This window comes from Carassius auratus, chromosome 6 (genome assembly GCF_003368295.1).
Source record: "Carassius auratus strain Wakin chromosome 6, ASM336829v1, whole genome shotgun sequence".
Classification (NCBI taxonomy): domain Eukaryota; kingdom Metazoa; phylum Chordata; class Actinopteri; order Cypriniformes; family Cyprinidae; genus Carassius; species Carassius auratus.
In genome coordinates this window covers 25563186-25588993 of record NC_039248.1, presented here as the reverse complement: position 1 = coordinate 25588993, position 25808 = coordinate 25563186, and the positions used below count along the sequence as shown (strand labels likewise).

The 25808-nt window shown below is 36.6% G+C and overlaps 2 protein-coding genes across 4 annotated transcripts; one reads left to right on the top strand and one right to left on the bottom strand.

The window, feature by feature from the left end:
- The first annotated feature begins 1944 nt into the window (after positions 1-1944).
- Positions 1945-19087, top strand: LOC113103895 (guanine nucleotide-binding protein G(I)/G(S)/G(T) subunit beta-1-like). 3 transcript variants are annotated; one of them, XM_026266017.1, is made up of 11 exons: positions 1945-2305; positions 9584-9691; positions 10965-11003; positions 11143-11249; positions 11686-11749; positions 12316-12478; positions 12934-13000; positions 13704-13905; positions 14041-14257; positions 14655-14770; positions 16761-19087. In XM_026266017.1, the coding sequence occupies exons 2-10, from the start codon at positions 9635-9637 to the stop codon at positions 14759-14761; spliced, it is 1023 nt and encodes a 340-aa protein (XP_026121802.1). In that variant the 5' UTR covers positions 1945-2305; positions 9584-9634; the 3' UTR covers positions 14762-14770; positions 16761-19087. The 3 variants fall into 3 exon arrangements, with proteins under 3 accessions (XP_026121802.1, XP_026121801.1, XP_026121804.1); XM_026266016.1 differs by having other exon boundaries at positions 1946-2305; positions 14655-14798; XM_026266019.1 differs by lacking the exon at positions 1945-2305 and adding an exon at positions 5830-5954 and having other exon boundaries at positions 14655-14798.
- Positions 19088-21493: 2406 nt separating this feature from the next.
- On the bottom strand, positions 21494-25521 carry LOC113103879 (cysteinyl leukotriene receptor 2-like). The gene is made up of 2 exons (XM_026266015.1): positions 25311-25521; positions 21494-24102 (listed from the first exon to the last, which is right to left on the bottom strand). Exons 1-2 carry the CDS (start codon positions 25315-25317, stop codon positions 22931-22933), a joined length of 1179 nt encoding a protein of 392 aa, XP_026121800.1. The 5' UTR covers positions 25318-25521; the 3' UTR covers positions 21494-22930.
- Positions 25522-25808: the final 287 nt, after the last annotated feature.

Genomic DNA, 25808 nt, shown 5'->3' with positions numbered 1-25808 from the left:
CCGCAGGTGACCAAAGGCACCCGCTCATTTTGGATCAACCCGTGCAATCACTGCTTGGTACCCCTCTGGGTCTTGAACATGGTAGGACCTGGCAGGTCAGAAAGCTCTCGGATTACATCCAAAAATATCTTAATTTGTGTTCTGAAGATTAATTAATGTCTTGCGGGTATGGAACGACATGAGGGTGAGTAATTAATGACAGAATTTTAATTTTTGGGTGAACTTTCCCTTTAAATTGCCATAGTTTTTTATTTGTTTGTTTGATTGTTTTTGTGCGTGGTACATAATACTAGGTATTCTTTTGAAATACATTGAAATACAATGCAAATATATTGGTCAGTGATGGTCAAAGAAAACAAACGAATACCAACGCACTGCATGACTCATGAGGTTTTACCATTGTAAAACCATGTTTAACAATAACAAGTACAAAAATTACTACAACGTACAATGGCACTACTATACTTCCCATTAGAAGCATCGCTTTCAGTAGCTTTCTATATAAATTAAAGCTTTTCCTCCACTATTAGAAGTTGTTTCATTTTGTCCTCATGTTGTTTTTATTTTTATTTAAAAAGAATTGGGCTTGTTGTCACATGTCAAATGCTGGTCTCAAACCCCTAGTTCAAAACTGCACTTGAAGGTTGGTGAAATTATGATTTTCAATGCAAGAAAGTGATGCTTCTAATGGGTGGTATAGTAGTGCCATTGTAAATTTTAGTACTTTTAGTACTTGTTATTGTTAAACATGGCATTACAATGGTACCATGTCTCATGAGTAATGCAATGTGTTGGTAATCGTTTATTAGTTTCCCAACTATATAATCAAGGTAGATTTAAATGTTTTTAATGACAGGCTCCGGGCATGTTGTCACAAAAGGCCCACATTTGTTAAATATCTCTTTTTATGACAATGGTGGAAATGTTCAATTGCCTTTTGTAGTCTTAAATATGTATGCCTATAAACTGACTTCCTAACATGGAGTAAAATATATTGTCTAGTGTCTTTGTGTCTATTGTGTATTGTTTTCACATTTATTTTTAATAACTTTTTTATTTTGTTATCTGTGTCTTGTCACTTGTCATCCTGTCTGTGCACTGGAAGCTTATTTTGTCACCTATGCATATTCCCTCAGAATGACTTGTTCTCTGTATGAAAAAAGGTTTTGAAGTGGTTGAAAGCTGCAATTTACAAATACAAGACAATAAATTTTTTACTGTTATTTTAAAAAACCACCACAGGTCCACAGCAAAACCTTTCAAGCTATCCAAAATCCAATCCGCAATTTAAGTTCCTTTAAAGTTTGGTGTGTATAGTGTAATTCTCCTCTGAAGAGTATGCATTAATTCACAGCCATATTTTTCGAAAAATTAACATTTAAATCAAAATTCCTGTTGGTCTTAGCTCATTACTCTAAATTTGGAAGTTGTCCGTCTTTACAAGAACAATTTATTTGCCGAGTCTGGTGTCTGTAGCTAAAACTACCCCCCCCCCCCACCACCACCACTACTACCACTTTTGCCAAAATGTGGTGCTATAGATTCCCTCCTCCACGCCTTTTAATAAGACCAAGGAGTGAATTAAAAATGCTTTGAATTCAGCATCTTATTTTTACTCGTTTTGTTTGCAGACAAATTCTTTGTGTGTGTGAAAGCAAGCATATTTGGCAATAAATCTCTTCCTGATTCTGAAAAAGTGTGACTACTAGCCCCATCTTCTCCTCTAAAAAAGACTGTTGTTCAAGCGTATCTTATAAGTTTGTTATAATTGTGTATCTGTTTTATAATAACACCATCTCTATGCAACTGTAGAAGACATGTACCTGTGTATATAAATTTTGCTAAACTGTCTTTGAAATGTTTCTGCCAATTCCATTCCTGCGTAAGAGCGCCGCTGTTCTCGCTCGCGCGCGCGCGCGCGCGGGGTTTCCCAAAGCAGACTGCAGGGTTACCGCGCCCATCTCCGTCTGATGGCCGGATGAGAGGTGAACTGAACTGGAGAGAAGTGCTCCTTCAAGGAAGGCAACGGGAAGTGGCCACCGACGGATTTATTCGTTGACCAAAATCTGCAATCGGACATTAATGACTGCAGTTTTTCATCGCAGTTGAGATCCCCTCTCAAACAGGCTCATTTCCCGCCCGCTGGAGCGAGTTTTGTCGCTGTGGCAGTTGGACTCGGTACTTCTCCCGCTGCTAGTTAGCGAGCTAGCTCGTCTTGTTCGTTGATGCGTGGATTTGACAGCCACACCATCGTTTTTTTTCGGTCAATGCCATATAAACAAAACCCATTTACGACTGAGAACAGGTATGGAACACTAAATACCTATTTAAAGTGTGTGGAACTGGTTGTTTCGTTTAAAACAAACGAATTTGTTTGATAAAATGCTGGTCACCATAGAGAATGAAGGGGGGTGGGGTGAGACGCAGGTAACGTTAGCGGCTAGCCGACCGATTTACATACACAATACCAGGCAAATATACCAGAAACGAAATGTCATTTCGAACAGTTATTTGAGTTTATTGCAATTTTTAGTTAATTTAATCGCTTCTTTCTTTAATGGAGTCCGCCGACTTCACTGAAGGCCGTTTTGCGCGAGTCCGTTTGCTAAAAAACGGCGTTAACGTTACCTCAGAAATCAAACACTTTGTGAGAAATCAGTTGTGTGGTTGTGGTTAGGGCTGTTTTAGAAGCATTAAAGGTCAATTTTGGGAAGGGTGGTAGGGATTTTGGTTAAGAAGCTGGTCTGTAAGCTAACTGGCTAATTACAGGAGCTTCTGCTGGCAAAATATTTGGCTTTTCAACCCAGCTAGGCCTTCCTCTGTGTTACAGAATCGATGATTTTTGCTCCCCAAATACTGGATAAGACATTGTATGTACTGGATGTGAATATTGATCGATTTGCAGTCGGTATATAAAGATTAGCCATTTATTTGTTCACCTGATTGTGTATTACAATATGCACCATCTGGCTTAATATTACAAGGTATTCTTGCGTGCGCGTGTTTTATTTATATGTAACGAAACGTACGTGCAAATGGATTTATTACACATGACCAAATGGCTTAACCTGAATCCTCACAGTGCATTTAAGCGACTTAGCATGTAAGTGTTTGTCTTTATTGCATTAAGCGTGCATTGCTGCTTTTAACTAGTCTTTAAAACAACCTAATTGGATTTCCTTAACTATTTAACGTAGGAGTCTCTATTTAAAAGGCCTTGCTGGTCAGGTACATAGGTGCACTGCCTCCCTACCCGACATCTCACTGATGCTCCACTACGATCCTCCCTTAACTGCTTTTGCTGCTGATGATAAAGCCATGTTAAATGTGGTTTCTCCTGCGAAACCAACCGGCCAACATTTATCACAGTAATGCAGCAGAAAGCGCTGTAGCTCTTCAGATAACGTTACGCGAAATTAATGGAGCCTGATGGCTTTTATTATCGCTGCTGGAATATTTTAAGAACGGGCGAGCAGCTCAGTATTGAGGTCACTATTAAGGGATTGGTCGGGGGAATATAGGCTATGGGATAAATATGTTGCGCCCCCCTCCTTTTTTCCCCTACCGATCGAGTTTGCCTTTCTCTTCGCTGGCATTTAGATAAAGGAACACCGTTCATGAATAAATAAACGGAATCAATGAATTCTTCAATGTGGGGCCCAAGAACAAGATGGCGTTCGTAGCCTCTCTCCGGCTTCCCTCTTCGCACTCATATCAGCATGCCGTTCATTTAACCCACTGTAAAGGCGAGGAAATGCACCTTTCCGCTGTTAACTCGGCGATTTATTTTTAAAAAGAGCTTTGGTAAGCATTTCGATGCAAATGTTAATGCATTTTTGGAATGAAACGCTTATTACGTGTCTAGTGCACTTAAGCTGCACGTCCATCATTTAACGCCAAAATCAGTTGTGAAATAATCGCGTATCGAATAGTATTTGGTGTACGTCGTGACGTAATCGTTAACCCATCAAACACATTTTTGATTTCTACTTGTGCTATTCGGTGCTCTGCACTTCTGTCGGTGTTTTATCTGTAGAGGTTTGTGTATTAACGTGCACATAACGCTCACAATGCCATGTCGTGTTTTGGTAATGCGAATGTAAATGCTTTATTAATTCAAAAGAAAAGCAAAGTGTGTGCTGCATGGCAAATATTGATTTTATAGTTGTGAAAGCCAGGCAAACATCCTGCTTTTTGTCCATCAGAGTTAGTTCCCTTGAGTTCATTTGTTATTTATTATATTCAATGTTGTTCAATTTTTAATTGAACTTTATTTGCTAACGCATTATTTGTAATCCATATGCATTTATATGTTGGAAATCATTCTGAATGGCTCACTTATGATATGCAATACACACATTGATTTGCTTTGGAAGCTAAAAGCATCAGTTTGATTCCCATTGGATGCCTTAGAAGCTAAGTGGGGGGCTATGATGGCTAAATTGATTTCTGTTCAGATATCAGAGTTTCTGAATATCCTTTTTTATTTTCAGGTTGACACCCTTTTGTCATTCAGATATCGAGATTGTTCATGTAAAATCAGTGTGTCTTTCTCCTAAATTTGTGACCTTTTCCAGAAAGGCGGTTCCTGTGGCATGGATCCGAAGCAACTTCATTTTTTTCTTTTATGCAAGAAATATACATAGAAGTCAATATGACAAATAGCAAAAGTTCAGTATTTTGTTGAATGCATAGTGCAAGGCCTTAAAACAGTCCCACAAATTCTTCGACTGCAAGCCCAGCTCCGGACAGCTGTTTTTTCCATGAGTGACGCTGAGGGGGATTACAGATTTACTGTACGAGGATTTGAGCTTTTAGGATTACAGGCTTGGATAGTGATAGTGCTGGTTACTGTCTTTCCTGTGATCCAGCTTTAGCGATATGCATTTTATTTTTCTTCTGTTAATGCCTAATAAGCCGCATCATCCTCCAGCAGTTGGAATAATTTATGTTGATGGAATAAAGTTCTGTTTGGAGATCAGCGACGGCATGCGTTATCAAACATTTTTAGTGTGTTTGGATCATTTACAAAGGGTTTTGTGAAATAAATGTTTTCTAAAAGGATCTAAGAAAGATTTGCCCTAAAGTGACCTGTGAATACGCAATCTGTGGCACCTTAAGGCCATTTCTTACAGCCCCCTGTTTGTCCTGCAATCAGCTGACTCTGATCAAGTGTTTGTTGAGAGGGTGAGATTGAGCTCTGCTAGCACATATGTTGATGCCTTACTGCATTCAACCATTCGACTTTGCTTTGTGCTATCTTATACTCTGGTCTTTGACACAGAAAAGTCAGTATTTGTGCATTTTATTTCAGCAGACAATAAAGGGTGAACCCCGCTCATGATGTGGCTTTGTGACACTGAACTACATCATGTTTGTGTATATCGATGAAAATATCATTTGTTATATCTTACTTTTTAAATGATCAGCATGATCCTGATTATTCTGATACTGTACACCTGTAATATCCTGGCTTAATTTTTCCATTCCTTGTTTTTGATGGAATAATAGTTATAAATGGTTAATACATGGTTCTCAGCTGTTTATTATGTTTTTATTTTATTTATGCTGTTTTCTAAGAAAAGTCTTTTTCTGCTTTTGTTATAATATCAGGGACTTTTTTTCAGTTTAAGCTTTTTTGTTTTTTATGCTGTGTTATAAAAGCATAGACCGTTACATTTATTGGCACACAATTTTTTTTTTCCTGGGATAGTTTGGATTGATATTAAAGCATTGAGTAGTTGTGCTGTACTAAAGGTGAGATGAGGGACTTACCTTTTGTAAGTAATTTTGATCAGCAAGATTAGAGGACTTAGGCGTATTGTCTTGATGCAGGCCCATTTAAGAGGTCAGCCAATCGGGAAGAAGCAAGTGTATAGGAAAGAATAAGACGTTCACCAAGAGAAACATTTTCTGGCTGTCAAACACAAGGAGCCTTGTGCAAGCCACATAAGGTAAGAAATTCAGGGTATAACCTGAAACTTTTAAAGCTCTCGGCCACAAGACAGTGATTCTGGTGTCTCAGGAAATTCTTGGCAAGTTAGCAGGAAGTTACTTGCAAGTGCTTGTCATAATCAACATACTTTTAAGTATTTTGTTTCTGTAAGCGAATTGAATTTTAAGTATGTTTTCTTATCAGTTGCCTGCCTTTATCAGTTTTTGAGTTATGTTTGTTATCCGTGTAACTTCCCAAATGTTTTTTTTAACCGTTTGATCACCCAGGAAGCTTTACATGGTATGCTTAATTCTTTAATGGGGTGACATTCAAAAAACCTGTATAGAAATGTTTTAGAGATTATTCTTTTGATAGCACATATGCCTTGCTCATTCACTCAGACGCCTTTCACTTTTCAAACATGAAACCATTGATTTCACAATTAGGACATGGCATAATGCACCAGAGGGCAGTGGCAATTACAGGAAATGGATCCAACCAAATTTTTAGTGCTCCACTTCGATTGCCCGACCACAGACATCTGGGAGTAACAAGCACATGTGTGGCTTCGCTGATTTGTACTGCTAATATCACTCAAAAGTACTGATCGTTGTCTGACGCTCCTCAGCTGACCCATGCAGTGTAATTGTCATGATTTCTTCATCCTTTCTTTAATCATTCCTTCCCTGGTCTTGATGTTCTTCTAAACCGTCTTTACTCAAGCTTGAACCTGCATTCATCTTGCTCAAATTGGGATGACTAAGACCAGGCTAATGGGAAAGATGACAGCTGCTTGAGAATCGAGATTTTGTGCAGCTCCAAATTGCTCTATATTTAAATTAAAAGTCATTTTTCAGGACTCTTTTCTAAAGTAGGTCATACGATGTTGGCCTAGAATGGTCCATTCACTTTTTTTTAGAACCTGAGACAGTATTTGATGTGCAAAATGGTATTTATTGAAATGCATGAGATGTTCAGTCCAGGGATGCAATGAAACCATTTTTTCCTGATCCAATACAGTGCCGTTTATTTTTTCTTTTAAATCAATGTAAAATTTCTGTACCTCTGTGTGTTGACCTGATAGTCACACTTTTGTCTGTTAAACACTGCTATATATAGACAACTAATTTAGCAGCAAAAGTTATTCTATAAAAATCATGAGTAGACAATTTTATAAAATCTAAATGCGTAGTGAAATAAAATTTAGTGGGGAACAAATAAAAGTGAACAATTGTAGGACTAAATCTGGTAAAGTGTTACACATTGCTCTTTGTATTGTTGTAAAATACATTAATGAAAACAAGTAAATGTATTTATTTATAATTTATAAAATTAAAAGCCATTTCTTTTAAATGTATAGCAGAGTAATGAAGGCAGTAAAATATGATAGGAGTCATGTCTATAATATGTTACTGCCTCCAAGACTATGCTATACATGAGATTATTAATAGCCTTATAGGACAGAAACGCTATAAATAATCTTCCATTGCACAAAAGTATTCTAATACGAAAAGCTCCAATACAGAGTGGCACAAAGCGCTTATGCGTATCCTGTGCGCAGAATGATGCGCTTGAAGCAATGCAGTCACAATGCACTGCACTCTGCATAGAGGAAAGAAAGAAATATGGATGCATAGTATGTGAAATCTGTGCAATAGTTTATTGAGCCTTTTAACAGTTTTAAATCTCAGTTATTGAGCGCTCTTCATGAGTTTTTCATTGTTTTGACTGTAGTAACCGAACGCAGCACGCAGTTTGAAAGCTGAATGGAGGATGATAGACACAGCTGAGAGAAGAGTTCACATGAATTTCGAATATAACGACCTAAATATATATCTGTACCTCACATTAAACTATGGAATGGTATATTAAACTTGGACTTTGACTTTATGGTGCTTTATAGTGTTTTTGTGCTTTCGTAGGGCTTTACAGTGACACAGAATGGTATACGCACAATATCAGATTTGGATAGGTTCGTCTGACTGATACTCGATCCGGCATAAAATGCTGGTATCAGAGCCGATACCAATTCTGAGTATCGGATCGATGCATCCTTTGTTCAGTTTCCTGCTAAAGAGCAAAGGTTAATGTTTATGCATTTAAAAAAAATCACTATTTTTTTGTATGCACCAGCACCTTAAAGTAGTAATAGTAGTAGTAGTTTATTTAATTTAATTTTTTTTTATTTTAGTAATATGCTATCAGAAATGGTATGTCCTTAAATTAATCAACCATAAATGCAACTTGGCCTTGGTTACTCATCTAAATATTCCTCAGTATATCGTTGGAAGACCACAAATGTGCCACAGTTGCTTTAACTTGAAACCTTTGTCTGGCATTACATCTCCTGCAGCTTGCAGATCCTTTCCTTGCTCTTCACGTACCTCTAAAATTTAATCCCATCATTAGCTGCCTTTCTCCAGCGTTAGATGCATACACTGTTGGCCCATTAAAACAGCTGCCTTCATCAGCCGTTCGTCTGAGCGCAGGAAGGATTTGGGTCAGCAGGATAGGTGCTGCTCTTCCTATCAGTCTCCCCGGTGTGTCTTAACTGGATTTGCCTGAAGGAGCTGAATCAAGCGTGTCCCAGGATTATGTCAATGACACTGTGGAGAGAGAGGTGTGAAAACACTGCTGTGGGCTGGGAACACTAATAGGATGAGAGCTGGCCTAGAAGGACTAGAATCTCTAAATCGAGATTAAAACGGACAGGCTTTAAGTGTTTCAGAGTACATCGGGTTATTTTTATAAAGGAATCGCTGTTTGGAATCAGCATTTCATCCTGGAAACCAGACAAAGAATAGTTGACCAGTATGGACATTTCAGCATATTAACCTTTAATTCTAGCTATTATAGTTGATTGCCATTAGTCTTTGGGATGAAATGAAAATGACCTCATTTACTCTCCTAATTCACATGCCCGATTGTTTGCTTGCTTGATTGTTCCTTTAAATTAAATAACTTGCTCCGCCTTTGAAACGACTTTGCTTTTCAGCTGATGTCATCAAGCTCTTAATTTTTTTTCAGTCCCTCCCTCCAACCACATGACCCCATTCTCGGATGTAGCGCCCAGTTTTCATCATCCAATCAATTCCCAATGGATAAAATCGAGTTCTGCCCTAAATTCTCATTGAATATCTTGTTTCACTTGTACTTTGGCACATTATGGGGAAAAATGCCATTTTATGTTGTCTTTTAAATGTTTTTCTCATGCCAGACTTTAGGGTAAGGTATTTTTTTTTTCCTTTGCCGAATTATTGACATCATAAAAGGACAGAATCACAGCTCGTTTCTTGCTGTTGTTCTCTTTGTACTTCTGCATTTTTCATTAAGGAGCAACAACTCATTTCACCACAAGAGGAAATGGTTCTTTGGTTGCTTTCAGTAGCTAATGTGGTGGGGTGGGATCTTGAATTTATAAGATTGTGTGTTGATAAATATACATCTACTAGCGATCCATTAACAAATGTTATGTGTCATGGTAAATGCAGACTGAGTGCAATATTAGTGTGAACAATATGGGCGTTTCTATATCTTAAAACCAGTTTAATTGTTTTCAAACGGGAACTTCAGACTAAAGGCCAGATATTCCTCCCATTAATATCTTTTGAAGGGATAACCTTTTCTCTCTCTTGTTCTCTGCTGTAGATCAGAACGTGTCCTGGCAGTAGGAGTGAGGCAGAGCTTTAGAAGAGGAAAATGAGTGAACTGGACCAGTTACGCCAGGAGGCCGAGCAGCTGAAGAACCAGATCAGAGTGAGGATCTCTCTGTTCTCATACACAACTGCATTCATTAATCCCTAATCCATACCTGGAACACAAGACGTGCAATTTGCAACATTTACTCAAAATGTATATGGTATAATGCTATTGAAACTTAAAGTTGCTAAAATCGTATGAATGGCGATTTGACAATGAATATTGTTCTCCAAAATTGCAAAATATGGATTGGCCTGGTTTATAATAATTTTATTACTTTTTTTAAAAATAGAAAAAAATATCTACTGATTATTCAGTGTCAAATTAAATGGACCGTTCTCCCAAAAAGGTAAAATTGCCATTTAATGACCTACAAGTTGTTCCAAAACCTGTGTCTGACTTTCTTCTGCTGAAAACAAAAGATATATTCAATTTTTTATTTAACCAACAGTTGTTGGTCTCCATTGACTTCCGCAGTAATTTTTCTTACACTATGGGAGTCAGTGGGGACCAGCAACTGTTTGGTTACCCACATTCTTCAAAGTATCTACTTTTGTGTATAGCAGAAGAAAGAAACCCATACATGTGTGAAACAACTTGAGGGTGAGTAAACAGAATGACAGAATTTTCATTTTTGGGTAAACTATCTTTTCAAGACTCCAGGTTGGAAGAGGTCTGTGTAACCTCCAGTTGCTGTTGTAAAAAATGGCAACCACCAGGAAAAAAATAACTGTCACATTCATGATTAGAGAATTTGACATGTCTGCTATATTTAAAATAGCGAAGCATATTTCCAGTCTAGCTGTAAAGTATGTGCATGTTTGTTTTTGTTTTTACAGCCTGATTACTTGGTAGTCTCTTTTACTCAAAAGTATTTGGATAACCAAAAGACATTTAAATACAGAGGGTGGTTATTTACATAGTTCTAAACTATGCAGGATAAACATTTACTGTAACTCTACTGTTCTCATTTTTCACTGAGTTCCAGAAAGTATTTACACCCGATACTTCCTCCATGAAGCCGGTTTACATTTGAGATATTTTACCAATCCTAAACTATTGTGTTATAAAATTACCAAATTTGTCTCTAATTTTTAACCTTTTAGATTAACATTAACAGGTCAATAACGCTACCAATTTGATTAATCCATTTAGTAAGGTATTTTTTAAAAGAAGGAATTGTATATCACTGTTAAGACATGTCTTATGTTACTATATGGTTATTTTACACTGAACATTAACCCTAAATATTTTAAATATTACATAATCATGAAACAATGCCCTGTTTTACAGTATCAAAACTTGTTTTCTCCATTTCTTATCTTTCTAGGATGCAAGGAAAGCTTGTGCAGATGCCACACTATCACAGGTAAGAAAATGTTTGATTCTAATGTTCTGTTAAAATGTGTTAATTTAAGCAAACATAATTTAAATAAACAGATTAATCTCTTTACCGCTGCCGTGTGTGGATAATTCCACAGTTTTTTAATTCTCACACTCATTTTCAGATCACAGCCAACATCGACCCTGTTGGCCGAATCCAGATGCGCACAAGAAGAACACTGCGAGGACATTTGGCTAAAATCTACGCCATGCACTGGGGCACCGATTCCAGGTACAGAACCGCTCCGTCACCTCATTTGCATGATGGCATGACCTTATTTTTAAGCCCTTTGAAAACATCCTTGTACATCATGGTGAGCTACACCGCAGGGTTTCCCGTTCACAGTGGAGGTGGATGGGTTCATGGCTCGAGTGGTGGCCACTGCATGCTATCCCTATTGCATTGAATCATGTTCTTTTATTGTGTTTGAGTAGGTGGTGAGCGATGGTTGTAAGTAGGTGTTATGACTAAGCATGCTGTTACTATTCTAGCTACAGCCAAGAAAAATCCATAACGGTACCATTTTTGTGCCGAATGGTGCTGGGAATAGTTTCGGCTTGTTCTGGGAGACAATCCTCCTGATTGTTGTTGTTCAGGCTGTGATTTTACATCCATGTACCCTCTTAGGGATGCATCACTCAATTGTGCTCTTCTGCTTTCTGTGCAGGCTGCTTGTCAGTGCCTCCCAGGATGGAAAACTCATTATTTGGGACAGTTATACCACAAATAAGGTATTATATTTGTACTTGAGAATTTGAATGTCGTATAGAGATATTTAAGTATCACAACATTTTGTTTTGGTAAGAGTTTTGAGAAGTTGCACCTGTTTTCTAGGGTGGATACTTGCAGCCATACTGATTTTTTTTTATTTTTATGGAATTGTTCTAAATAGGCAGCTGTTGTAGTCATTTCAGAGGATTTACAATGCTAATGACTGTTAAACGTGTCATCCATTGTTATCAACCAAATAAAAAAAATTCATGTGAAAATAAATATATATACTTTATATATATATACTTTATATATATCTTTGTGTATGTATACCTTGTGCCATTGTTGCAGAATTGAAACCTAAAATGCTCAAATCACTTCAGTAAAAGTGACCCATCTTTTGCATAGGCAAACACTGTTAACACTGTTTTTCTGTTATGTCCTTATAAATATTACAGTTTTGCCCTAAAACGAAGTAATATAGACCCTCTGATGATCAGCTATTTGAAATGGTTTCTGCTACAGATTTGTATTACTTCCTGTTTTCTTCCATATGTCTTTCCTGAGCATTTTTGTGTTGTTTCAGGTCCACGCCATTCCTCTGCGCTCCTCCTGGGTGATGACCTGTGCCTATGCTCCTTCAGGGAATTACGTTGCTTGTGGAGGCTTAGACAACATCTGCTCCATCTACAGCCTCAAGACTCGCGAGGGGAACGTGCGCGTCAGCCGTGAGCTGGCCGGACACACAGGTACAGGACGTGTCCTCCTGAGACACACACACACACACACACTCAGACCCTTGTGTATATTCACAATAGCCAAGATCAGTGTTTAGCAAAGCTGTAATTAAAGCATGAAACTGCACTGCATCTGATGGACTTTAATGACAGCGTCAGCAATTAAATAATGCACTCTCATTCTGTTCAGTTGCTTTATGGGTGAAGAAATGTTCGGGTCATATTTTCCCTAAGTCAAGAGAAAAATGGGAAAATATGTTTTGGATAAATTAGGACAATTTTTTCCTCACTTTGTGATATGTTTTCATGACATAAGCACCTTTCCCCTTTAAACTATCATTAGTGTAATACGGCAATATAAATCATCCTCCTCACAATGACTTATTGTTCTTTCAAATATTATTTAAAGTATTGTACATTTCTTAAGATTGAGAAGAATCATGTGTTAAGTTTTCTCCCGTCTACAGGATACCTCTCTTGCTGCCGCTTCCTTGATGACAACCAGATTGTGACAAGTTCTGGCGACACCACCTGGTGAGTGTGAGGAACTGTATCCCAGCAAACCAAAGCTTGGAGATCTCAGATATACTAAAGCTTACATCTGCAGTTAGGACCAGATTTTGTGCCAAAAGGAATATTTTTATATTTTCATTTTTCTTTCAAATCAGGAATCAGATTATACATATAAAAGAGAATTTAAATGGCATGCGCTTTATTCACGTTATGTTTGCGTTCTCTTATAAATAAAAGACCATTCTATAAAATCAACACTCAGGAAGTAAAATCATTTGAACCACTGCTACAACATTATAGTGAGGACAAAAATAATTTCTTCACTTTTTCTTCACATTTTTAACCCAATTTATGGTGTTAATTGCTTCCTTGTGCACAAGAAAAATAATCAAAGACAAATTCAATTTATGGGAAAAATTTATATCATAAACTACAAACTAACATTAGGGCCCATTAAGGTTATAGACTGAATCTTCAATTTATTTTGTTTCATTAAGTTAATTTTGATATTTATGAATACATTATTAAATACAAATAATAAGATTGTAAAAATATGTAATAAGATATAGGCGATAATAAACCAATTTAGTATAAAACCTATAATATTTATGATAAGATATTTTATTATTTTCATGTATTTTTCTTGTAAATGTAGACATGATCAGATTTTGCAGCTCTGAGAAATGTTGCAGCTCATTTTGAAGGACTGTGATCTTTCCCGCAGTGCTCTCTGGGACATAGAGACCGGTCAGCAGACGACCACATTCGCAGGTCACACCGGTGATGTGATGAGTCTGTCTCTGGCTCCGGACACCAGGCTGTTTGTGTCAGGAGCCTGCGATGCTTCCGCTAAACTCTGGGATGTCCGTGAGGGCATGTGCAGACAGACTTTCACTGGCCACGAGTCGGACATCAACGCCATCTGTGTGAGTGTCCCTGCCTCATTCTGATTAGCAACAGTACAGATTAAAACTTAAATCTGTGTTCTTAAGAATAGGCGCTGTATTGCATGTAATTTCCTGAAGAATTGAAGCTAAAAGGAGCTTATATTCCCCCCACAGTTCTTCCCCAACGGAAATGCGTTTGCGACTGGCTCTGATGATGCCACCTGCAGGCTCTTTGACCTGCGCGCTGACCAGGAGCTCATGGTCTACTCTCACGACAACATCATCTGTGGCATAACCTCTGTGGCCTTCTCGAAGAGCGGCCGCCTGTTGCTCGCCGGCTACGATGACTTCAACTGCAATGTGTGGGACACCCTCAAGGCTGACCGTGCTGGTGAGATACACGCACATGCAGATGGCTGAAAAACTGCAAACATATGCTAGTAATAGTTACTATCAGTGTTCTGGTGACTGCCCCAAAAGCAAGCAAACCAACTGTACTACACACACACATACACAGAGTGGTGTTGTTTTATATATGGTCAATGCTTGCTTCCTAACGTGCTACATTGGTTTGTCTCTTTTGCATATGGCAACATGCACATTTCAAGCGAACTGTATTCCAGCTCATTTGAAAATTTAAAACATTACCTTTTAAGACTTTAATATGTGGATTGTTTATCAACTGACCATTTGTACTGTGCATATATATTTCTATTTCCAGTAACAAATTTTTGTTTTAAAGTTGTGAATAAAAGACTATAGCATGCTGACAAATGGACTTTTTTCAGGTGTGCTGGCTGGCCACGACAACAGAGTTAGCTGTCTGGGTGTAACTGATGACGGTATGGCAGTGGCTACAGGGTCCTGGGACAGCTTCCTCAAGATCTGGAACTGAACGCTGAAGGTGCTTTCAATACATCGTGTCCGATACAGTAAGAGTCAGCCTCTTCCAGCACAACCTAATGTCAAACAAGAGATACTTTGTGTGTTTTACATGCTTTTATAATGTGTCCTTGTATCACCTTCGGCTATTGTTGGCTACACGTTAGTGAAGATCAGAGGGCCGATATGTAAAATGGCCACTTTTTATATGTTTATACTTTCTTTTTTTTTATATATTTCTATCTATATCAATCTCTCGCTCGCTCTGTCTCTCTCTGTGTCTCTCTCTCTCTCTCTCTATCTATATATATATATATATATGTGTGTGAGTGAAGAGTTTGGTTCCAAAACGCAATAAATCAATGATTAATTTGAGCAAAAATGTGTTTTCTTTTCCAAGAAAAAGTGTCAAGATGAAAGCCACTATATTTCAGTTTCAAACTTTCACATACCATTTAAAAATGTAAATCCAGGTTCTGATTTTCAAATATTTATTATAAAATTGTTTTATTATTTTCCAAAATGCTATAAATCTATTGAATCAATATGAAAGTTATTTTTCATATTGAAACAGTTGAAAATACACAACATAGTAAGTTGATCCACATATGACACCCTCTAAACTTGGTCAATACTAATCTCATATACAGGCACTGGACTAAAAATACGTTCATCAGTCATCAATCCCAACATGAATTCAATGGACCATCTGGTTAATGCTATAATTTAATTACAGCAATTAAATAAAATTTCATCATTAACAATAACAACATCACATTAGACCACAGAAATTCCAAAATGTAATTTCCCTTACATTCAACTTCTAAAAGTGTATTTATCTTTGCCATGTTACATTCATTTAGTTGACTAGTGTTATATGCTGTATTAACAAACATAAATGGAATTAATAAAAACATTGACAAGCTACACTATCCCGTTCTCGACTGCGATTCATGTAATGATCGCGATATTTCATAGCTTGTTGGTGCTCTATGACTTAATGTAATAAGAGCCACTCCATCTGAAAGCACGTAATGGAGATTTACCAATACTATTAATAACAGAATTGATTTTACTGACGAGATGCACATGACAATCAAGTGACTTATTGTGCAGCCCTTGTTTGTTGATCACAAAGAACAAAGTAGATGAGGAAAACTAGGATGCCAGGTGTATTCAAAGCGCCGCCATTACTGTCTAAAGTGCGTGGAATGGTGCGCTGTGATTGGTTGTTACTGTTTACATTGTGTGGAATGGTGCAATGTGATTGGTTGAGCGGATATATCGTATTCTGCAAAAAAAGGGAGACTGGCATCTGTCGGGGTTTGGATAAAAAGGGATAAAACATGACCTAATAACTCTGTGAATATGGCGTTTTGCGTGAAATAAATTTACTTTTTAATACAGACCAGATACAATACTGATTTTGGATTTACTGTACTCAAAAAAAGAAAAAATGGCGTATCATGTTTTGAAACCAAACTCTTCTCTCTCTCTCACACACACACACACACACACGTGTGTATATATATATATATATATATATATATATATATATATATATATATATATATATATATATATACACACATTATAAAATGTTATGATTAAATGTGATCTATAAATATATTTTGTAATTTAATTACATTTAAAAAAAAATTTTTTTCCATCAATCAATCAGTCAATCATAATATTTTAGTGTCATGTTTACTTGTAGGTTTACTAATTGATTCAGGAATTGTTGAATAAATTGTACAAATCATTTCAAAGAAAAATTTAATTAAACATAACATTTTAAAGATTTTGAAGTAGAAAGACATTTTTTTGATGGTGTAGTTTCTCAGAATTCAATTTACAAATAAGAGTATTTCTTGTAGTATAATTGAAACGTTACGTTTTAACTTGTGTATTTATAACGCAGGATTATATAGAGTTGTCTGATCTAAATGAGTCATTCTATGAATATCTGCTTTATCATTTTGGTCTTTTTTTTTTTTTTTATCTGTCCGCAGATATCATTTGAGCTCCAAAGTTGACTGGAAGACCATTCCAACTTTAGAATGTTAAATTTCACAGCATCGTCAACAACAAAACACCTTATAAAACTGACTGACACCACCATGAAAAGAAATAAAACTTCTGAGGGAAAACAATGCCTTTCCTACACAAAGAAGAGCACAATTTGTTTTATCACCCAACTTAAAAAAAAAAACTAAAAAAAAAAAAAAAAGAGAGAGAAAAGAAGATTTCCTGTGGTATCAAATGAATAACTTGCATTCCTTCTCGGACCATTCTGTCACCCTGTAAGAGAAAACACAAAACACTATCATCCTACGCTTATGTACCATGTGTCTAGAAAGCAAATGTTGGCGTGTAATTGTACAAATTATTTAACTTTTTTTTTTCTTTTTCTTCTTTAGTTCCTTTTATCTGATAGTTCCATCTTCTAGATCTTTTTCCCGCCTGTTTTTTTTTTCTGTTTAGATATGTTTCTGATTAGTAAAATATTTTAATCCTGTTATAAAACCATGTGAAAACAAGAAGAGTCATGTAAAATGCTGAAACTAGACCAGGAAGGAAGAGCAGCTTTTTTGACGATGCCAATCATGTGTTTTGTTTTGTTATTTTTGTGAGCACTAGAGGTTGTGTATTTTTCATGAACATTACTTGAGCTAGAGGTAAAGTTCAAGCGCCCTCTTGTGAAAGCTTAATTTTCATATTTTTGGGCATCCCCAGACAGCGCTCACCTCTGATTGTTAACATCGCTAGGCTGTTGCCGATCACTGGCTAATAAGAACAGCCTTAGCTTTCTAAAAAAAAAAAAAAAAAAAAAAATGTAATCCTGATCTGTGCATTAGTTACCTTTCAGTGTGAATCCTGATCCCTTGTCATTAAAGAAAAAAAAAGAAAATGCCATAAAAATGCCATATCTCTTTGAAATACTTTGCCATTTCTGAGTCCGAGGTCCTTGCTTCATTTATCTTTGATAGGCCGTTGTAAATATGGGTATCTGACTTGCACGCGAATGCAGCATTATATCCTAGCTAATGTTTCTTTCCAGTCTCGTCACAGCTTTGTTTGCACAATAAGAAACTTGACTAACGTTTTAAGCGTTAACTAACCAAGCACATGCCGTTAATCACATTGAATGCCAATTTTAACATAGAAAAGAAAAAAGAAAAAAAAAGTGGAAAAAAAAAAACTTGCAAAAAATGCAATCCTCTCTTTCATCGGAATAAAAACAGTTCAGACTAACCCCTTAGCTTTTCTTCTGGTCTCACGTTTGTACGTTCCTTCGAGCTTTTGGCTTTAATTCCTGGATCGTTTTTTTGTTTTTGGAGGGGGGGAGGGGGGTCATTTTGGTCGGTGGGCGGGGAGTGTTTAGGTTTTCTTGTATTGTTTTTTCAGCGGTGTCGGGATCGGTGCTTGGAAAAACCAAAACCTTTATCTTTTTAGCCCAGTTCCAGAGAGAGAACAGATAGCCCTGTCTGTGCTTGGAAATACAGTTACTATTATGTGAATGAAATGTTGTACAAATCAATGTCTGAAAATAATGATAATTCTGAAATTTTTAAGTTAAGCGTTTTATTTCACCTGCCATGAATTAACGTAGTCGCATGCTGTAGAATTTGCTTAAACAGGAGCTGACGTCTTTAGGCCCACTTACCTCCACCGGGACGACGAAACCGATATGAAACTGAGAAATTTTGACCATTGAAGTTTGAGACATGCTGTGCATACATCCTTTACTTTTACTGGCGAAGCTATGCACCTGTGTGAGAAACTGTGAGGGAGAAATGACATAGGCCTATATTTCCTGCAGATGGCCTGTAAATCATGGCCATGCTTCCTGAAATTGTCTCGAATTAAAAAGCGACGGTTGCGAAATGTCCTGTTTGAGAAAAACCTTTGCGTGAGTTTTCTAAATCAAAACGTTCGATCTGAGAATCGCGAGAAACCCTTTTGGCTTTTCTTTAAACGTTTTGAAGTGGCATCTGACATGGCAGAGTCTTCTGTTCTTTTTCCACTGTAAACAGATGCACTTTCTTTAATAGTTGTGACTTTTTTTTTATTGTTTTTTTTTCTTTCTCTGCGATAATGTACAATAATTGTGATGTATTTGTGTGTGCTGCCACCAGTAAAGATTAATTGCAGTTCAATTAAAATGGATTCCCCTTATTTTCTCTCTCCATTTAATAACTGTAGATCTCAGCACTCCCTATCTCACCTTTTGTATTTAAGTTCAGTCTGTCGGTGTACCACAGAAAGCTGGATGCAAAATAGATACTATATTAAAATGTACTGTTATTTAAGATGTAATAAAACAAGTTTGCGATGTCTCTGATGTGCTGATGTTTTGCAATAGAGTTTGCCGCAGCAGAAAGTAACCGTAGTAAAATAGCTTTTTTTAAGGTCCGTTCTGATGTTTTTATCAGCTGTTTGGACTCGTTCTGGCGGCACCCATTCGCTGCAGAGGATGCATTGCTAAACAAAAGATGTAATGCTAAATTTGTCCAAATCTGTTGTGATGAACAAACAAACTCATCTGCATCTTGGATGTCCTGAGGGTGAGTAAATTTTTATCAAAATGTTTTTTTTTTTTTTTTTTTTTTTTTTTTAGGATTCTATTCTTTTAAAGGAAATTGAAAAGTTTATTTCTTCTGTGGAACAGCAAATGAGATGCTTTGAAGATAGTTTGTGTCCAAATAACATTGGATTCCATTATCTTTCATTGAACGGATTTAAATTATGTTCTTCAGAAGAAAGTCTTACAGATTTTCAACTATATGAGGGAGAATCTGTATTTTTGATGGAACTGTCCCTTTAAGGGGGCAGGTATTGCTCTGAAATCAATAAAACATAATGGACTTCATTTAAAAACAATTGCTAATTTTGCATGCGAATGTGTCTTTGAACATGTAGGCTATCTACAACAATGCATTCTTTGTGGAGTTGTACAAGTGGCTCATTGTTACCACTTATTATGCAATAGTCAGCAGTTATCTTCAGGGAAAGCAGACAAGCATAATAAAACCTTATTTTTTATTTATTTTTTTAGGTATGCCTGCTTGTTAATACAATCTAACGAGCCAATCATGAACCAGCAACTCGGTGCATAAGAGCATGTTGAAATTGTACAGAAGTTCAGCTGTTCTAGAAACCGAGCATCAGAATTGCTAAGAAACATGGTGTTATTGCAAACATGAATATGTAGTCAAAAACACGATGCTATCATGCCTCTTATGTGTCTCTAGGCAAGATATCCAGTGATTTCATGCTTTATTGATGCATGTTAATAAATGGTTTTCAATGCAATATTCTTTGGTGGTCGAGAATGTTTAGATGAGAACACGTGCCTCAATAATAACTGTCAGATGTGATCTCTTTCTTGTGTGTTGTTTTTCCTCCTTTTCTCCAAAGGAAATGATTTTGGGCCAATTATACCTTATCTGACAGACCTATTGGTGTTTCTTGGGAAAAGTATGCATGCTAAGCCACATGTATGGAAGATGCCTCAGTTTGGCAGCGTCTTTCTTTAGAAACAAACCAGTTTCTGAGACAAAATATCACTCTTGATTATGTTGTTAGAAATCAGATACCAGCTAATTACTTCCCATATGCATTTACTAAAATAGACCACTTTATTTAAAAGCAAATTAGGACACAGAATGCTTTACTCTTTGATAAAGGTTTCAAATGGTCTCAAAATGTAGAATTCAGATTCTGAGTGAATTTCTGTGACTCTGGCAGAGGAAATGTTTATAACGAAGTATAGCTTTTAAAAGCTAGCAAGTAGGAGACCGTATATATTGCAGTATACTAATATTCTCATGCTGTATAGTTCAAACAGTAGTCAAGACCAATCATTTGGTTTTTGTGAGTTTATTAAAACGGACTTCATGAACAACCCTCTTCACATAGTGCTTTACAAACAAAATTTTACTTGCAGCTTGGCAACAAAAAGTCCATCGTATAAAATTAAATGTTAAGAATGTCAATAAGACACAAAAGTAGTAAAGCTTTGCAGGATCCCTTCGTGAATGCATTGATCATACTGGTCCTATGCAATGAGAAAGCAAAATGTTTTTTGCAAATCCGCAGATATAATTTATAACAATTTGCCTCTAATATATAATGCATACTTAAAGACTGATTAACCTTATCTTGGTATTTAGAAGCAATCAGTGAAACCACACTCTTCCCGTCTTCAATCACATTACCTGGAGCTGCAGCCATCATACGTTCCACTGAATTTCCTCTCAATGGAGAAACAGATGATGGTCTTTTATGTAGGCCCAGTTGTTGTTGTTTTTTGGAATAGCATGTTTCTTTGAAGTTTTGAAATTCTAATTTTCGGAATTTATATGATCCAGTGATCTAAATGAACGCAATGAATCATTTCTGATAAATGCCGATGAATGTTTCAGTGGTGCGATCAGCAGAACAAGCTGCTTTGAAAACACCTTCTGCTTGCCTGGACACTTGACTAAAAGTGCAACTTGCAATAATCTGTTCAAATGTGTAGCTTAGGGAAGTTCATAAACGAATCAACTGTTGTCATACATTAAATAAAAATGAAATAAAAACACATTTTAGTCTTGGAAGAATATGATGGGAGATGTCTAAAATTTGTAAAGGTTCTTAAATCTATGCCACTTTTTAGATTTCTTCTGAAACTAGAAAACATTTAACCTCATTGCTGTCTAGGGAATCATTTCTGAGATTCAGATACTGACAAGATTCCATTTGTGACTTTTATTTCCTGTAGGGAACAATGATTTTTGTGTCTTACAATAATGTCCTCTAGTAACAATAAAACATATCTTCTTGAATAAACTTGAGTAAAACTATATATGCACTCCTAAATACAGAGGTTCTTTCTTTTATTACCATGTTTTATTGTGTTTATACAGTTCTGTGTTTTACCAGAGTGAGCGTGCAAAACTACAATGTTTTATTAATTATTTGTTAACTCTTTTAATCCTCATTTTAGGTATTTATTCTAAAGAAAGGGTTAATTCTATTGAAAAAAGAACAAGAAAAATATGCATGTAAGGTAGGGAGCAACATTTGAGGTGTTGTGTAACTTGTGAGAGATGAGGAAGGTTTGTTATTAGTGTTTTTCCCGATTAATCCTATTTCTCTAATGTATTTTACTATAGCACCATATTTTACATTGTTCTGCAAGCTCTTTTAAAAGGCTTGCCAAATTAAATTATTCAACAACCATGTTTCTTAATGAGGTTTATCCTTTCCTTTTCAGATTTTTGACATTCTATTAAAACATGCTCTATTATTTCTGTCTGATTACAATAAATAAATTAACCTTTTTCATGTTTTCCTATAATAAACGGAGAGTGATTTAATCTAGTATGCCATATTTGGATGCAAGAAATAATTGTTTCTTCTTTCCTTTTCCTAAAAACACTTTTTCCATTTCCTACTTGCTGTTGAATATTAAACATATGTCTGCTGTTTCTTACATGGCCGTCCAGCACGTTTAGATAGAAAAACAATGTAAAAGTAGCAACAAAAAAAGAATAAAAAACAATGGAAAAGTAGCACAACAGAATGGCAAAATGAGCTCTGTGTGAAACTGAAAAGTCTTATAAGATGTCTTCTATTTTGTTTACTTAACCTGTTTTTATTAAACGATCTCAGAAGCCAATTTCGGTATTGTAGTGTGCTGTGATTCTCATTGCGATCCCTTGGGTTGCTATCACAGGCATTTATGGTTCTACGAAGAACATTTGGTGTTAAAAGTTTAATATTATTAAAACGTTCTAAACACCAAGAAAAAAAAATTCTATGAAGAACGGTTTACTAAAAGGTTTTTTGGGAAACCCAAATGGTTATTTAATGGCAATGCTGTAAACCCACATTATTTTTAAGTGTGTACCCGGATGAATCTTGCAAGAACATGTCCAGAATGCGGTTTTCTTGGGAGAAAAGCATTTGCCAAAATCTAAATCTCTGCACAAATCTAAATGAGGTTGTGTAAGATTCACCCACATTTTATCTAAAGCACAGAATCTTTTACATCTAAGTCTTTCAGTTGAGAACTTAAAAAAAAAAAAATGGAAATGGAAAACCGACAGTAGTTTCACTTTTTCAAGACAACAAAGACATCTATTTTATACACTTTGATTTCTTCCTCTTCATCAAGTGCAACTATCTTTTACTACTGCAAATCATCACAGGCTTGCTTTTCTTCAGGGTCAGACAGTTTGCGTTGCTTGTCAGACTTGCACCCATCAGAATTATTTTCATTTATGACTTGGCAGGAGCAGGGCAGACAGTCTTGGTGTACAAAAGTGAAGCCTTGGCGCCTTGACTTCTGCGAGCTGCTTCGACGTCGGAAAGACGGATAAACACCACTATTGCTGAATGAACCTAAACTCCTTCGATCTGACACTCTACGGATGGCCGTGCGGAAAGTCTCTCCAGCAAAGTAGTACAACAAGGGGTTGAAGCAACTGTTGGACGTCGCCAAGCACAACGAGATGACCAGAACTTTCACCAGGAACTCAAGGACCGGGCAGCTCTGATTTAAAACCTTGGCATAAAGATGGACCGTGCGAGCGACGTGATATGGTAGGAAACACAGCAGGAATGTGCTCAGGACAACTGCGATCAAATACACAGATCGCCTGCGGGTGTTTCCTCTTCGGTTACCAATTTTTCGTCCTTTGAGTTTGCAAATGATGCATCCGTAGCAGACCAGTATTATAATGAACGGAATGACGAATCCAAATGAAACCCCCACGAAATTCAAGCTGTGTATGAGATTCCATGACTTGTTGTTCCCTGGTTCAAAGCAACGCGTCTTGTTATGCCGCTCTATAGTTCCTGTCATGAGGAATGGTATTGACGAGCAGGCCACAAAAACCCAGATCGCAAAGCATGATATTCTGGCTCTCAGCACCGTAACCAGGGACTTGTTGCGAATGGGGTGAACTACGGCGATGTAGCGTAGCACGCTGAGACCTGTAAGAAACAATACACTTGTGTACAGGTTGACGTAAAAAGAAAATACACACAAGCGACAAAACCAGTCAGGAAAGTCCCACTGACCACCCCTAAAATAGTAGACCAGACGGAAGGGCAATGTCAAGGAGAAGCCGACATCTGAAATAGCCATGTTAGTCATAAATACAGTGTTGGCCGTCTTCTTAGGAGTGAGACGCAGGAACACAAACAAAGCCACAGAGTTGCTGATAAATCCAATAGGGAAGACGACACAGTATGTGACTTTGTACGCCAAATATTTGAAATCTTCACTTTCCTCACAAGTCATGTTAGGTTGTTGGGTGACGTTGAGCCAAGATGGAGTTACCGATGTAATCACAGGAGCTGGAGGCAAAAAGAATAACAATTAGACATGAAACATTTGTGTTGCCATTAGAAAAGCCGCAGTCATAACACGCTTTAAGCATGAAAAATAACTTCATACTTTGCTACAACAAGATGTCATGCTCGAGTGTTTATAGTTTTCTCAAAAAAAACACAGTAGTAAAAAAAAATCAATTTGAAATGTTCATATTTCCTTCTGCAAATGTTATCGTGCCAGTTAGTCAATCTGTCAATTATTTCTAATCTTGTAAATTTTTTAAAGCAGTTATATATATAATAGATTTTATATTATTTTGTATGTAACAATTTAGTATTTAAATATAAAAAAAATCTATATGCTGAATAAGTGAACTGCAAAAAGGGGGTTAAAATTATTACGATTATTATCATTTGAATTAAGGAAATGTAATACTTTATATTTGTGTCTCTATAATTGGCTCATGTTCATGTTTTTTTTTTCATCTACTCAAATATTATTTTATCAAGAAGGCTGTTGTTTCCAGTCGTCCCAATCCATAGTTCATATGCAAAACATATGCAAAAGAATTTTCAGAGAGTGAAATGAAAACAGTTGCACATGAACAATATTCAAACGACGGCTGTAAATATACACCTGCAAAACAAAACATGGCCTGTTATTCGGCTCTTAGAAAGACTTTGTTAATTATTAATGTGACTAACAAACAAATTCTCTGTAAGTAACTTAACTGGTGTGGTTATGCTTCTGAAATAATGAATGTAGTGGGTAATAAAGTAAGGCTGTTCTTCACTGGAATAACTAACAGAACAACTCTAACGAGTTTCCCAACGAGTCTTACACTACAACCACCTTAAGGTATCAGCATATTTTTCAAAACTTTCCAAAATGGTACAGAAATGGTAAAAATAGTTGATATTTTTAATTTATACCATGATACTGAAAAAAAAAGTATTTAAGGTTCTTCTAAGAATAGCCTACTGTGGTACTAGTGGAAATCCAAAATAAAGTTTTTGGTCACCAAATTTGAGCATATTGATGTCAAAGACGTAGGCTACCCCAGTAAAATAAATAAATAAATATAACTGAACGCACCATTGAAATACCCTGCAAATATTGTAAATTAATTTCAGAACTATTAAATCACACCCTCACTGTACTTAAATATTATTAAAATGAATATCAAAATGCGTGTGACTCATAATGAGACTCTAGCTGGAGTTTTCCTCACCTGTCATTCTCTCTTGACCATCCTCCTCCTCATCATCAGCGGACTGATGAATCCGGATGCGTTCAAACTACTAGAGACTATGAGAGCGTTATTTAACAAAATGTCAAAATGTTCCTCTCTCGGCAGTTTCAAGTGTCTGCTTCCTTTATCATGGTCTTGAAGAGTGCTTCCTCTGTAGCCTACCTCGGTGTCCCATCTTTGCTTCCAACACGCAAAGTGCACCGAACTCTCCCAATAGTAGAGAAAAGTTACGTCCGAATCTTTTATAGAATCGTTTGCTTTCAATGATTCACACGAACCGATTCGCACAACATTTTATTCGTCTCCAGAGATGCAATAACTACACGGTATATTTAAAAAAGAGATCGGTAAACAGCATATTTTCGCTAACATAAAATTAACGGAAATTTGTAAACCTACTTCTGATTCAAACGAATACGCGAAATGTTTTATGGGGCACATATATAGAATGAAACGAGTCGATTCAACTTCCCAAAG